This window comes from Orbicella faveolata, unplaced genomic scaffold (assembly GCF_042242905.1).
Source record: "Orbicella faveolata isolate gen_17 unplaced genomic scaffold, um_ofav_v1 contig_34, whole genome shotgun sequence".
Taxonomy (NCBI): Eukaryota; Metazoa; Cnidaria; class Anthozoa; order Scleractinia; family Merulinidae; genus Orbicella; species Orbicella faveolata.
The window spans coordinates 22,216,579-22,232,500 of NW_028301563.1; the positions used below are offsets into that span (position 1 = coordinate 22,216,579).

Genomic DNA, 15,922 nt, shown 5'->3' on the forward strand with positions numbered 1-15,922 from the left:
TGTAGTGATATGCATCTTGTGTTTATAATGTAGATTTCCTCATTTTATTTTGTTGTCTGTCCAATTAGTTCGGTTTGGTGAAATGCTTATATAGTCCAAAATGTCGAGTAGACGATTATGCATGGCAATCCTGTCTGCAAATAAAGCTCTGCTTTGATTTTGATTGGCTATTTCATGTTATTTGTGCCATTGCTTTTGGTTGGGGGTACATGGACCGTATTTTGTTAATAAGAGGTTATTCCCCAATGCGGTATTTACACTTAATATGGAAATGTTCCAAAAAAGTGAGATAGTACTAATTGACTCGGTAAATTGAACAGTGTAATAGAAGTTCTTGCCCTGACCATTTCTCAGTAATAAGAATAACTTTTACATACATATATACACAATTTAGTTGGAGAGAGCACTCTCCTATCTCCACTCTCTCTCTCTTTGCTCTCTTCTTCACACTAATTTTTTATTTACTAACTTATTAAATGAATGTCACTGACTGTTTTCTTTGTTGTGCATGCATACTTTTTTGCTGGTCGAAGAAAGTTTCAGTTTCTTCCTGGCTGTACAGTTTCCTTTCTCCTGTCCTGTACCAATTTGTTTGTGATATAACTTCGTGAATTCTCTATTCTCCTTAAATTTTATCTCATCAGGTTGATAGAATGCACTCTCAGAGTGTTCCATCATTGTCTTCAGTCGCTACAATTTTCCGGAAAAAAGCAATAGTTTTCTTAATTTCCTTTTACTTTGTGTTAGGACTTTTTAGCATGCCTGTAATTGGCCCATGGGCATTACAGGAGAATAATTTTCAAGTAAAGAATTACATTCGTTTTAGTGTTGAGTATTTTAAATTGTTATGAATTAGGCATTTCTTTTTATTTTTTATATTTTTTATTTTAGTTGCACGCAGTGTTTTATGGTTTTACCGAGGTATACCATGTAAATGTAAATAATGCACTGGAATTGGCGAATCACAGTGTGCATTATATCGGCTTTAAACACAAACCACATATTATAAATGACTCATATGTAAATGATATTTTTATTACAGAGAACTGGACAGGGCAAGAACTTCTCCTTCTTTTGTGAATTTATATATTAATTCCTCTCAGTGCTGTCAAAATGTCTTAGGAATCTTCATTTCTGATAATCTATTATTTTCCACCATACCTACAGCACAGAAGCTCACCAAATCCTAACTGATAACTAACATGTGTGTATCTCTAGCCTTTGCTGTGTGCTACATGTATATTCTGTTATCCTGCCTTAACTGCTAGGAAAAATTTTGGCAGAGCTGTTTCAACAGTTTCACTTAAATTGACTTCCAGTAACAGCGCTACATGTAGCAGTGTTATTGAGTGTGAACTTTATGGAGGATTTTAAATTTTTATTTTTTTATGATTACAGACGACAACAAAATATACATGTGTCTACATAACCTGATGTTGGTGTTGGTTACAAACCGTAGTTCATAATAGTCATCCTATTACAGGTAAGGGGGAAAAGTTCAGAGAGTTTGGAACATTTCTTCCCCCAGCACACCTTCTGTCTATAGGTGCAATAATTGAGAGGTTATATATATGTACGAAGAGTAATGTAAAGTTACTGTATAAACTTAGCATTAAAATCTGACATTTGAACGCCTCCTTTGCTAAAATTAGTCATGATTTAATTGTTATCACTCCCTGTGAATTCATAGAGATTCCAGAGGCAAATTATAACCTAATGTGGAAGTCCTGTCTTCAAGTGAGGGAAAATGACACAAAAGAGTTACAATGAAAGTAAAGAGAATTGTGAATGTTGATATGGTGTATATTACACATCATGTAAAGGTATTTGGTGAGTGCCAAAGGCATAACATTTCATGTATTGCTTTTTCAGGACAAATTATATAACAGTGACATTTTAAAAGGTGTGATCAGAAAAATAATGAGTACATTGTCCAGGCAGCATCAGTTTATGGACAGCATATGCAGACAGTAAGAGGAACTGTAAGCACTACCATGTAAGTTAGTTTTATGCTTATGACTTCTTGTTCTTGAATTTTGTGTCATTTCATCACAAGAATAGGTAACGAAAGATGCAATAGTTGTTGCAATATATTTTTGAAGGAAAAGTTATAAGTCTGCCTATGCTGGATAACAGCCATGTGTAAACTGAATGTGAAGCAAACAATATGTTAAATATGGGGCAACCCTAAAACCCAGAAACCGGAATCCAGAATCTGGAACCAAAAACCGGAATCCAGAAACTGGAAACCGGAATCCGCAAATCAAAGAAAATAAGTTCTTCAAATACGCGAAAATTGTTTTGCTTAGCTTTTCGACTGTAAAAAGTACGTTGCCAAGTAAAAAGGACCTCAAACTTAACCTTTTTTGAAACAAAAATTCCCCGTCTGTTGAAATTGTGCAACCGTTATTTTTAGTGAGGGCTATGATTATGAGAATCTCAGTAAAGTGCGTCTTAATTTTATTCCAAGCACCTCGAGAGTGTCTAAAATAAGCTTGCTGGTAATTGCCATTTTGTTTAATAAGTGATCTTCAATTTACCGGAAGTATAAATTTATCCTTTATGTCTAGTACATACTGAATAAGATAGAAAATGTCATAGAGAACAGGATATCCATCAGTGGCAGCCCCCTGTACATTGACGGTCACGCCCCCCAATTTCGAAGTCTAAGGGCTAACCCGTCTGGTCTAAATATGAAATTTGATTTTTCCAACAGATACGAGACCAATTCCAGATTAACACAATTTCCACACTGATACTGTGACAAATCAGCATTTCATATTCTTGGCAGCCATCATATTAAAACAATTTGTAGAAATGTTGCACACTTACTTCCGTCTGCTTCTCACTTGCTGACAGATCAGACCACATGCTGTTCAAAGATGCTAAAAGACTGCCAGAAACTCACTGCAATAGCCTATAATAGCTTGTTGTTAATGTGCTGCTCACCAGTCTTCTCAGAGCAATTTGATCTAGACAAGAACCGGGCTCTCACCAGGGCCAGCTTGAACAAAAGATGGGTAACTTAGCCTATGAGCAGGCTCTCGTGTTTGGGCTGGGGGTGTGAGTGGCAAAGCCGCATGAAGGCTCTTGGTGACATGCCAATGCAGAAAAACACTAGACACCTATTTAGCCTGCTCAGACAATAGAGACAGATACTAGAGTCTGCTTGCAGGCTATGAGTAACTATATCCACCCCAAAAATCAGTAACCCTGACTGGATAGTGATGTACTGAATGAATAGCTTTATGCAGCTTTTGAACAACGGGGCCAGATATATAGCTAAGGGTTGTTCAGAACTAGCCAATAATTTTTTACCAATTACAGTCTGTGGCTGAAGTAAAGCCAAGAAAATAAATAACAACAAAATGATTTTTGCTCATATTTATTTATTAGACATTGCTGAAGTGAATTATTTCTATCATCATTCATAATATCTGGATTCCAGATTCTGGTTTTTGGTTCCGGATTCTGGATTCCAGATTCTGGATTCCGGATTTCGGTTTCCAAATTCAGTGTTTTAGGGTTGCCCCAGATGATGTATGTGCATATGTTAATCTTGAATAATCTGAAATTTCAGAGAGTTTAAAAATATCATATCATATCTGTGATGGTTCTGAGGTGGAGGGCTGTTACATGTACATGTAAATGTCTCATGCACGATTTTTCACTCATTATGATTCAGGTGCAAATAGTTTCTGTATCTGTTGATGTGCAACAATCTACACCAATATTTCAACCCAATAATGTACAGTGTATATTAATTAACCAAATTATGCTGTTTGTTTTTAGTTGGCCAGTGCTACTACATAGTAATGTGATGTTGAAGTGCACAAATTTACAAACATGCCCAGTGTCAACTTGTCAAATACATGTATATGAACTGGCCAGACAGTGTAGATTACAAAATTCTCTGAAAGGTAAGATGTTTCTTAAACATTATTTTGTAATTAATGATTTCTCAGACATTGTTTTCTTCAAGAAAAGATTCATACCCCACATGGAGGTTTTTTCTCTATTAGAGCTCTTGATTCCTGATACTTTAATTTGGAATTTCTAAAGACTGGCCGTGAATGGGTGTTGGGTGTGAATATCTTCTGGAACTGCACATTCATTCATTGAGTAAGCAAGAACATCAGTATTTATCCTGACAAACTCTGATTTTCTTCTGGAAGCTGAACTCATATGCAGTTGTACAGTTATATGTACAACCAAACAGCCTGGATGACCCTGTGATTGGGACTGTGCACATTGTTGTAACCCTTAATGTTCCAGTTGCTTGTTTGAAGCAAATTGCATTTGCTCTCGAAAGCAAGTGGCGAAGTTCATAACAGTTATGTAAGTTTGCTTTGTATCTCAGGGCAGAGCCTGCCACAGTGAAAGTTGGAGTACCAACCCCTAGCATTTGATTCACTACTAACACTCAGTAAACAGCTAACAATGAAGTACACTGTATATCAAAGAAAGGAATTACATGCCTGTTCCTGTCAGTCAATATATGAACAGGTTACAGATGGGGAGCCTGTATTAAAACATCAAAGATTTTCAAAGCAACCATGGCCTGGTGAGATATTTCTGAGGTAATATAAATTTAAGGTCCTTATGATTGCTTATAGGCATTGATTTTTATTGTAAACAATATCTTACTGAGTGTATTTTTCTTGTGTGCTAATTGTTGGAGAACACAGAGGTCACTGTTATGACAGAGATATTAATTTGTGAAAAGTTCTATAAACAAATGCATCTGGGAACAAATTAATTTATCATGGATGCAGCTTCTGAGAGATCCCCAATATTAATGGAACATACACTGTTCATACAGTACATGTAAAAGAGTTTAGTAATTCATTACTTATGATTGTAATGCTTTGTTTGGTTTCTCTGTATTTACAGACAACTTGATGGGATTATAAATTCTGCACCAAGTTCATTGAATAAACTGACTTGGAGGTTCAGCTCTGCAACCCATCCTGTTTGTAGTAATATCATAGCTGCAACATTGTGACAGATACACTGCATTACATTATTAAGAAACACATATTAACTAATTATTTTTAAGTGCCTGTTAATTTAATCAGTTTTTCTTAGAGATAATTTACTCATGGTTTATTTAAATAATTGGCTTTTTGGCTTTAAAATGATATTTATTGAGCTTTTAAATCAATTTTGTGATAATCTGCATTGGACATGGCATAAATTGATATTTTGCCAACACGAAATGGAGAACTGGGTCTTAAGCAAAGTTGCAGGATTAGCATTTTTGTAGAAAGAAAGGGTTGAGAAATTTGTGACATTCTACAGACAGCCTTGCCATTCGCAATGTCCGATAAGGTTAATTTGTTCCATTCTGTTGTAGAAATAGTGTTCTCCAATTTATAAATTATTTCAATCTGTTGTTTAAACGATTGCCTTATAACCCCATGTCTGGCTTTGGTGCATGTAGGATATTGATGTATTTTTTATCCATTTTGCTGTAAATTATCTTAATTGATGTGTCAATCAAAACATATCTTGGATATGCTGGGCTCTTCTGACAAATGTACCTATGCCTCATAACCTTTGAGTGCATTTGGTTGTGTAGTGCAGACAAAATACATGTACATAATATAACTTCCTCTTAGCTCACTGATAATTCTTGGTATAATTTAATCATAGCAAAATTAATCAATGGAACCCAATCGCAGCTCTTGTAGTCCACAATGCCAGTCGAGAAAAAGAACAAATCACATTGAAATTGAATAATAAAATTATTATTAGAAGCCTATGCAAGTATTCATGATCAGCAAAAAAAAATATCGTAATTACCATTCAAGCGAGGGGGATTTTGCTTATTGCAAACCCTTCCAGCAGGAGGAGACTCCATACAATAGTGAAGATGGCTAAATGTATCTTTGGGGACAAGTTAGAAAACAAAACTTTCCAACTTTTCACATATGTATACTGTTTTGGTATTTTTGTCAGATTTCATTTGGTAGAGATTCAGGGACTGAGTATATTAGTGCGGTACGGCGTGTAATCCCGTAGGACTTTCATGCCGAAATTGATTTTTTCGCTGTTTTGCACTTATTTTGGGCCGAACAATAAGAATCCGATGGGGTTCAAATTTTCCGATCCCATCTTCCCATGTTTCTGGCTACTCTAAGGGTTTAATTTATGCTAATTTATGCTAATTAGATGCAAAAAAGTCTTGCAAATATCTTTGCTCTTAGATTCAAGATACAGAGACCAAACGTTGTACGAAGCTTACTCTTGATGACGTACATCGTATGACTTAACTTTGTTACCATGGCAACCAGCGATGACGTCAGGTTTAACTACCTGCTATTTTGGTGGCAGCCATCTTGGATCCACCATCTTGGATTTTCGAACTCTCATTCTCAAGAAGGTGATCTAGGGCGGCTTCGTCTTGACTTAACCCGAACATACCTCCGTGGCGCTTTATCACCTTGATCTCCTGTTCTAGCGTCTGATCTGTGAACAACCTCGTGAATGGGATCTTTGACTTCGCTCAATAAAATCCTCGGACTTCAATGCCTCATATGTCATAAGGTCCTCATGCTCGAGTGCGTTCATCTGCGCGAGGTGGACTGGCATTAGCCGAGCGTAGTTGAGGAGATCGTGTGTGAAGAAGTACTTTATCAGGCATTCCATCGCTATCAGGTAGCCTTCCCAGTCCCCAGAGCGGCAAGCATGGATGAGCTGTAACAGGTTGTGCAATTACTTGAGGTACTCTATCATAAATCGTCCAAGATTTCAAGTCCTTGTTCTTCACGGTCTTGTGGTTTGACCTTTTCAGAGTACCAGGGCTGGATGTCGTCATAGATGTTAACCATTTCTGGACTACGCTCGTGGAGGGCCTCTTTAAAGGATACGAAGATACGAATAGAGTGTTTTATTTTATCCAGATGTTCACCATTCTCTGCGTTAGCCTTGCCTAAATAATTTCCATCACAAACTTGCCATCGGGAGGAAAAAACTAAACTTCATTATGCCCATCACTGTGCTTCCTGCACTCGAGATTTCGAATTGGCAAATGTGAAATGCCACGTCTAAATCAAATGCCGCATGTTTTTAATTCGAAGCGACTCAAATTGGTATATGATTCGGCGCATATGTAATTCAACATCCAAACCAGGCCTAAAAAAAAAAAAAACAGCTGTAAAACTCCAAACTCTAGGCGTGTTTCGCAATTTTAAGTCCTGAAAAGAAACTCATCAGTTCGCGCAGCACATGCTATCATTCGTTACTTAGGGTGCATTTCTTTGTTAAGATCATTCCGCAGTATTGCACTGCGCATCCCTAGTGCACATAATTTCACACGTGAATAGCGCGCGCGCATTACAAAATGACGGCCTTTTCTTTACGGCTGGACTTCGCCATAGAGGTAAATCGTCATTTCCTCGAAAACGAGTACGATGACCTGTTGTTTTGAATTGAATAATAAATTTCTCTGTGTAAAATAAATATGAACCAATTCTCAGTGTAGAACAAGAAACAATCGTCGGAAACATGAATTTAGCAAGCAATTGTGACTATAACCATGGTGCTATTATAAGGATTTATTGGGTACAAACAAGGTACTGTTGCTTCTAAACGAACATCGAGACCCCTCATCTTTATTTCAAAATTTAAGTTCCTATAATATAAACAATCAATAGGCAAAGTTTGACAAAAATCTCAGTGCAGGTTCTATTTCAGCGGAATGACCTTATAAAACAACCAAGATTGGACTGTTAAATCCGAAAACTAATTTTGCGTTTCTTTACTAAACAGATCAATCCAAGATCACTCAGATCATGGTGCGTCAAAGGAACCGAAAAATCCTTGCCCAGAGTGGATTCTTCGGTTCCTTGATCCGAGGGATCTTGGATTAATCTGTTTAGAAAAGAAATGCAAAATCCGTTTTCAGATTTAAGAATCCAATCTTGGATTTTCTTAAAGAAACGCACCCTAAAAGTTTATTAACAATGCACTGTTTTCCTTTAGAAGTATGAGAGTTTGAAAATCAAAGATGGCGGATCCAAGATGGCCAAAATAGTTGGTAGTTAATCCTGACGTCATCGCTGGTTGCCATGGTAACCAATCTAAGTCATACGACGAACGTCATCAAGAGCAAGCTTTGTGTAAAGTTTAGTCCCTGTACCTTGAATCTAAGAGCAAAGACATTCGCAAAACTTATTTTTGCATCTAATTAGCATAAATTAGCATAAATTTAGTCCTTGAGAAGCCAGAAACATGGGAAGACGGAATCTGAAAATTTGAACCCCATCGGATTCTTACTATTCGACCCAAAATTAGTGCAAAATAGCGAAAAATTCAATTTCGGCACGAAAGTCCTGTGGGAGCGAAACAACATTCCGAAAAATAACTGAGGAGCTCCACTTTTAGGCTGGCCTAAATCTATATATTATCGATTGCTTTCAAACTCACAATATCACGTAGGTTTGTGAAGGAAAACCAAGAAGACTTTCCCTGAATCAAATCGCTAAGGAAGAACCATAAGTATTTTCGTTACAATGAAAAACTTATTATACCTTCTACCTCTCGAAAATAACTAACTTCACATGCTCAAGTGACTGTAAAATGGCCTTAAAGGGCTTTAAAGGATGGCTTTACTTTCGTTTCTCTGATTTTGCCGAAAAAAGAAGACAACCATTAATCTTGTAAAACAAGCACAAGTGGTACTGAGGGAACATTGTAAACTATTAAGTTGTGGATTTTATTGTTTTATTTGAAACCCTGAATTTCTTCTCGTTAGTTTGTGATTAATTATGGTTTTTGCTAGTTTATAACTAATTGTAGCCCTAGTTGTAATTTATTACAATCTATTAAATAATAATATTGTAATTTAATATACCTAGGGGGCACTTTGAAGGAGTGCTTTAAGGGGCTCAGTCACAGTATTTTAACTTATTTTGGCCACATACAAAATTACCTTAAGTTTAAATTAAAGGAAACCTGAAAATAACAGTTTAATAAGATAGAAAAACACGAAAGAGATAATGATAAACCATAAAGGAACAAGGATGGTTAAGGATGGAGAAGATTAACACAGATTACAAATGACGAATTCAATAAGTGTAAACCATGACTGAGCCCCTTTAAGGACGTTCGCACAAAAACTTTCCAGTCAATAGCTAGGTTCTTTTAATTTTTGCTGCAGTCAGATTAGAACAGGTTACTTGTGTCAGAAATGCAAAACAATAATATTATTGGGGGTCACCAACTTCGTTGCAGAGATAAAGCATGTGGTAAACTACCCTGATTTTGAAGAAAAATTGGCGCACATAATTCAGCAGGGTTACAGGGGTTTATAGTTAAAAATATTGAAGGTGAGTCAACAGAGGCAAACTATCTTAGTCATATTTTGTAGATGTGGGTCTGTTGCGTTACCAACGTTTTCTTAAAACTTAACCCTTCAAGAGGCATTTGAAACCGTCGCACAGATAAATGAAGAGCTAAAAACAAGGGAATTCAATGGTGTATTCTGCAAAAAAATTCAGACTTCTAATCAATAGTTTTCCTTCATTTTTTCGCTAAACTTAGAAAATCGGTAGAGAAAATGATCCATCAAAACAAAAATAGTGGCCGCCAAACATCCAGAATCGTTAAATCCAGGCAAAGCCATAACAATGGCCATCTGCCCTATTATTGTTCATTTTATTACTCAGCGCACATTTTCATGCATGATGTGGCATGTGAATTTGCGTGCACAGTAAGGATGCGCAAAAACAACTAACTTGAACGTCCTTAATCATGGGGGGCCGACCAACCCACCAGAAGTACAAAAAAATGTAGAGCCAAGCAATGGACTAAACATCAAGATAGGTTGCATTACATTTGAAGAGATCAAGAACGCTATAAAGAAGTTAAAGAATGGGAAGGCAGCAGGATGTTCACGACAATATACCAATTGTTGAGTGAACAACATAGCTTCCAATCAATAGTACTAATCAGAAATGAAAAAGAAAATAAAACATACCCAGGATCAAGCAAGCAGGATATTCTGTCTCTAGGTAACATTTTTCCTTTTGAGGTATGTCTTTTCCTTGCCTTTTCATCTCCACCTTGAGAAAAATTACATGAGACAGGGTGAGGGAATCTTACAGTGTAAACAAGAATGATTACAACCTTATATTGTACCACACTGTCTATGAATCACACCAGCAGGACAACCTGGTTGAAATAAAAAAAAAATTATTCTAAAGAAAGATCAAAGGATCTTTGTAGATCTTGATGAAAATCTTTTTAGGATCCTCATTCACATCCTAAAAGATCTTATAGGATCTTGCTTCCAAAGACAAGCCTGGTCCCTACCAGGTTCCAGCAAAAATTATTGAGGAGTGATATACTCAGACACGTCAACTATACATGTAAAAAGCCATAAGCATTTATTTCAATCTGGTGTTGTTGAGGAAAGTGACCTACATCTTTAGGCTTTTCAGCTTTTTTAATTTTTTTTTTCACCTTTCCTTTTTCTCCTTTTCTTATCTTTTTGCTGCAGTGATTGACCTTCTACTGGGCTTGCTTCCAGTTTAAAAATTTCTGAGAAAGCATCATCGAGACTCATCACTCAAATTACTGAGCATTTTCATGCATATTTCAGGCTCCATTGAGCCGATCACTCCAATTTGGGTATCATTAGAAAGATCTTTTCCTCCAGCAAAACATGAGCATAAGTGATGCCAATTTTAGTCAAAGGTGATGACATCAGAAGTGGAACAAAGGCCAATGCTTGTCACAGGTTGTTATGGACGGCACAGGAGTCAATGGGTTAGTCATGGTGGGACAATGATCACTTTTGGATGTTCAAACTTCCCTTCAATGTTAGATGGGAAATTTATTGTAGGCAAAAATTGGGACAGTTCATGAACTGATCAGTCAGAAAACAAACCAAAAAAGATGACCACAAAGTGCAACAAGAGCCCATGTTTCAACTCTGGAAACTTGGGGAAAATCATAAAATCGCTGAAAATCATAAGATCATAAGAAATGAATTTGCACTATTCTTTTTAATGCAGTGAGTAATTTGTTACAGTCTAACTCTATATTTGAACATAATAAAAATGGCAGGACCTGGGCAAGGTTTGCATCTGCTTACACCTTCTATTTGAGCATAACTGATAAATTAATACATTTGTTATACATACATGTAGGGGAGAAATAACATCGATATAGACTAGTTGTTGGAGACAGGAAAACACTGGAGTTATATACATCCATTTCATTAGAAAGGTTGTCCCAGAAGGGTGTAAAAGCATATGAGAAAATACCAAAATTAATGGTATTTTACCTAGAGGTAGTTCTTTGTTGTATATTAATCTTTTATTCTTTCACTGGACAACCTTCCTCAAGATAGCTGTATGAATTACTGTATACTGAATACGAGTTACCGGAGTTCTACTGTACTTTAAGAACAAAACAAAATAATTCAGAAGTGTATAACTTCCACCCATAAACTGTACCTTGCTTAATTCTGTTCATTGTGTTTTTCAAGTCTTGAACAGCAGCAGCCATCTTTGCTTTGTTCTCCTGTAACACAACAAAGACCAGCTAAGCACAAAATAGTAAAATTTCCTGCTTTTGAGGTTTTATCTTAAAGTGCCTATGAAGTAAAAAATAATTGCTGCTTATTTGAAAGGCTTTTCAAAGTAAAGAAGAATGGCATTTCCCTTTTTGGAATATCTTTTTTTGTCCTAGAGATATTTATGTTTTTATATTATGGAAATGAGGAAAGTGATGACATCATAGGTGGTTCCACTTGAACAGTAAAACACTGAATCAAGAATATCTCTAGAAATATTGAAGCAGTGTTCTTCAAACTTGGCACCACAAATTTGCATCACAAAAGAAACAGAATGACACCTTCTGTGTTGTTGGCATGACAACACTTTTGGCTCCCGTCTCTTTCTGTGAAAAACCAAATATGCCAATTTGTGACCCTTCGAAAAGGGACAGAGGGTCTTGCTCAGAACACACATGATTCCCATATTGTCTTAACTCTCCCCATTAGATTGTTGGGAGTGGATGATCCTTGTTTAAGATAAAATCTGGTAATGTTAGTTTTAATTAAAACAGGACCAGCAGCATAACTGTTGTCATGACGACGGCACGATGGGTGTCATTTTTTTTCTTCTCTGATTTACATTTCTGGTGCCAAGTTTAAAGAAGACTGCTTTAATATTTCTAGAAATATTCTTGATTGAGTGTTGAACTGTTTAAATGGAACCACCTATGACGTCATCACTTATAACACAAAAACGTAAATATCTCTAAAACAAAAAAAGATATTCCAAAAAGGAAAACGCCATTCTTTACTTTGAAAAGCCTTTCAAATCAGCAGCAATTATTTTTTACTTCATAGGCACTTAAGTTGTCAAGATGAATATTCTTTAACAGCCGGCTTCATTAAACAAGTAGTCAGTTGTATCTGAGTGAAAGAAATGTTGAAGTACATAAGAAAAAGCAAAGCTAGCACATGTCCAGATCACAATACTGTCCCTGAAACAACCGATCTATAAATTCCAAGTGATCCCCCAGCATTAAATCAATCATTTACTTGTCTTGGCCATGGTAGTGGCCAACCAGAAAGCTTTTGCTACTTTAGCCACCTCTCAAATATAATTTTTATTTCCTTATGACTTTAGCAAATTGGTTTTGTTCTAGTGCCACAAGGAGAGCAAGGGGTTACCTGAAATAAATATATAGCTTTGTGATATTCACACCCAACTGCCATGGGTGGAACATGTTTTACTTAGGGTACACAAGTACCTTTCCCACCCCACCCTCACTGCTTCCTTGCTTCTAGATAGACTAATTAATTAATTAATTAATTACACAAACATTAAAGTTTACACCTTATTGCCTTAGTGCCTAGTTCCATAGTGCCTTCGCAGATGGGAGCCCCCAAAAACCTTACTGCACTAGTACCACTTTGCTTCTTGAACTGTGTTTTCATATTCAGAAAAATAACTTTGTAGATTGGTGATACCTTTTGCAATACTGGACTCAACAAAGGTTAAATGTCTTGGCATGATGTAATGGTACATGTTTTGGTGTGGCTGTGTGAATTCATTTTCATCAGCATGTGGTTGAGTGAATGAGATTGGCAACATTTTTAAGAATCAAACCAGAAAGAGAATTCTAGGAAACCAAATGTTAATTTATCTTCTGTTATACGTGCAATTTATATAAGTTCAACAGGCAGAACGTTTATTTGTATTCAGTCTACTCAGTTGACTCATGGCACAGTGCTCAATCTTGATATGGTAATGTTTAGTTCTTTCTGCCAGTTTTCTGAGTCAGTTATCAGGTCTGGTCTATTGCCTCAACTGTTGTAACAACCTCTAAAAGATATTCCTTGTAATGGTCCCATAATAAACTAAAGAAACCTGTGGTCACAGAGGCCCACCCAAAAATTTTCACGAAGATTGTCTAAGGAACAAATAAAGGGAACAATTCAAACCATACAACACCATGCATTGCACAGTTTTTGTGGGATTATGCAATGTATTGCATAATCCCAAAAAGCTAGCAAAATCTTGTGGGTTTGAGGACATGATGTCACATGACAGCTCTTGGTTCTTGGTCAGAGTTCATTGACAGTAAATTAAATATACAAACAGAACTTAGCATTGACGGTAGTATCGTATTTGACAGTAGTATTGAGAGGTACGGACTGAGCCTGAAATATGAAATTTTGCAAACCCCAGCGAATTTCTCCCCTGGGCAAGCGAGAAGATTTTCATGAACACAAATCAAATGGGAGCTTTAAAATTGCTAACAGGCCAAAATTTAAGCTTGCTCCTTTGTTTACGTTTTGAATTAATGCTGAGTTTACATACTAGCAGGGGTTGATCTTGAGAAGGTGTCAGATCAAAACAAGACATAACAGTCATGCAAATGTATCTCATAGAATTCTTTTCTAGTTAGAAGAAACACTTTGGAGAATAAACAAGTTTGCAAATATTGTTTTTGGTGAGCGAGAAGATTTTCAAGAACCCAAATTGATTGCAAGCTTTACATTTGTTTACATTTTGAATCCATGCTAAGTTTACATATATTGTTTTAGATAATTTTTTTATTACAGTATGTAACTATGGGTCTTGCATTAAAACTGAAACTTTTATTGTTTGCTTTTCAGTCAGAGTTCATTAACTGTAAATTAAAAATAACAAACAGAACTTAGCATTGACAGTAGTATCATATTTTGACTGCAGTATTGAGAGGTTAGGCTGAGCCTGAATTATGAAATTTTGCAAACCAAAGCAAATTTCCCTTTGGGAAAGCCAAAATTTAAGCTTGTTTTTTTTTAAGTTTTGAATTCATGCTGAGTTTAGGTATTGGCAGGGGTTGATTTTGAGAAGGTGTCAAATCAAAACATGGCATAACAGTCAGCCAAATGTATCTCATAGAATTCTTTTCTAGTTAGAAGAAATGCTTTGGAGAATAAACAAGTTTGCAACTATTGTTTCTGGTGAGCGAGAAGATTTTCAAGAACCCAAATCGATTGACAGCTTTACATTTTTTCAAGAACCCAAATCGATTGCAAACTTTAAATTTTTGCCTTCAGGCTAAACTTTTGAGTTTATTCTTTTGTTTGCTTTTTGGGTTTACTTTCAGTAGGTGTCTTGTCACACAACAGTCATGTAAATTCTTCTACAGTTACATGTAGATGTTAAGCGTCAGCGCATAAACAATGTTGCAACTTCGAAGCAATACGTGAACTGCCCGGAACTTGTTCAGTGTTCTCGATTCCTCTGATATCACTATCTTTTCAATCAATGAAGGAAAGCAACAAACAACACAATTATGCTTGAAATTGTCTTAAAATTGCACTAGACAGGTGACACGAGGCAGCCCAGGCAAAGAGCCTTTGATTCAGGTTGTTGCTTTATTGAAAAAAAGACCTTGGAGTTTATCGACGACTGCATTTCGCCAATTTCCCTGGAACTTTATATTAATCGAAGGTGGACTTAAATACGAACTTGAAAAACGGTTAATTTTAGCATTATCGATAGCACGGGTTCTCGGAAAGGGTGCTTTGGTTTTAAAAAGAAGAAGAGAGATAATGAAAAAAAAAATTGAGTGATGTGGTGTCGAACCAGCCTTCAGTACAATAGCCAACGGCCTGCGGCGCAGCGCTTTAATCGCTTGCGCCAACAAAGCACGGTAAGCTATGTGAGACAATTATTTCTTTATGAAATACTTGTTTCGGCTCCATTAACTACTTTATACTATTCGAAGGTGGACTTAAATACAAACTTAAAAATGCTTTATTTTAGCACATCGACAGCACAGATTCTTGGAAAGGGTGCTTAGATTTTAAATGAAGAAGAAGAGAGATAACAAAAAAAAAATCAACCAAAGTGATATCAAACCACCTTCTGGTGATTTAGTGAACGGACCGCAGCGCAGCGCGTTAATCGTTTGTGCTAACAAAGCAGGGTTATCAGATCGGCTCAATTATTTGTTTAAAATACTTGTTTCAGCTCCATCAACTGGCGGCTAAAGTGACGCTTCGCTGATTTCATTGTTCAGTGAAACGAAAGACTTCTTTTGTTTCTCGTGCAACAAAAGATCTCCAAAAGATGCCGCAGGAAAACGGAGTTTTTTTTGCATACGTTATTTCTCGAAAACGAAGAGCAAACCAGTGAAAAAAAATACAGGGTGATGTTTTTCTATTAAATTGAAAGCCACATGCAAAAATTCAGGCACTTTTGCGGAAAAAAAAACACACACACAAAATCGTCACTTAGCATGGTTTTGCACTCACCCCTTCAATTATTTTGTTGTTCAAAGTTGTTCTCAATCGTTTGGAGGACTGCCCAAAATTTTGAGTGCGATATTTTGTTTTTGTATAGCGTTGAAACCCCTGGAGGCGTGTATTAGTTGGTGTCATATTGCAAAGGCATGCAACTGT

The 15,922-nt window shown here is 36.4% G+C and overlaps 1 protein-coding gene, 1 long non-coding RNA gene and 1 pseudogene across 6 annotated transcripts in view; 1 reads left to right on the top strand and 2 right to left on the bottom strand.

Annotated features, from left to right (window-relative positions):
* Window positions 1-15,922, bottom strand: part of LOC110042290 (methylcrotonoyl-CoA carboxylase beta chain, mitochondrial-like) — a 168,892-nt gene that overhangs the window by 140,459 nt on the left and 12,511 nt on the right. For all 5 annotated transcript variants that reach the window (XM_020747653.2, XM_089299028.1, XM_089299027.1 and 2 more), the window contains 2 exons: window positions 11,466-11,532; window positions 9,983-10,067 (listed from right to left, as the gene is read on the bottom strand). In XM_020747653.2, the coding sequence (XP_020603312.1) occupies window positions 9,983-10,067; window positions 11,466-11,532 (152 nt within the window). The remainder of the gene's footprint in view (window positions 1-9,982; window positions 10,068-11,465; window positions 11,533-15,922) is intronic.
* LOC149105294 (uncharacterized) lies at window positions 1,883-4,540 on the top strand. Its single transcript, XR_016210146.1, has 3 exons — window positions 1,883-1,996; window positions 3,793-3,920; window positions 4,361-4,540. It is a non-coding gene; the product is annotated as an uncharacterized LOC149105294 (long non-coding RNA).
* On the bottom strand, window positions 3,370-6,983 carry LOC149105295 (uncharacterized; annotated as a pseudogene).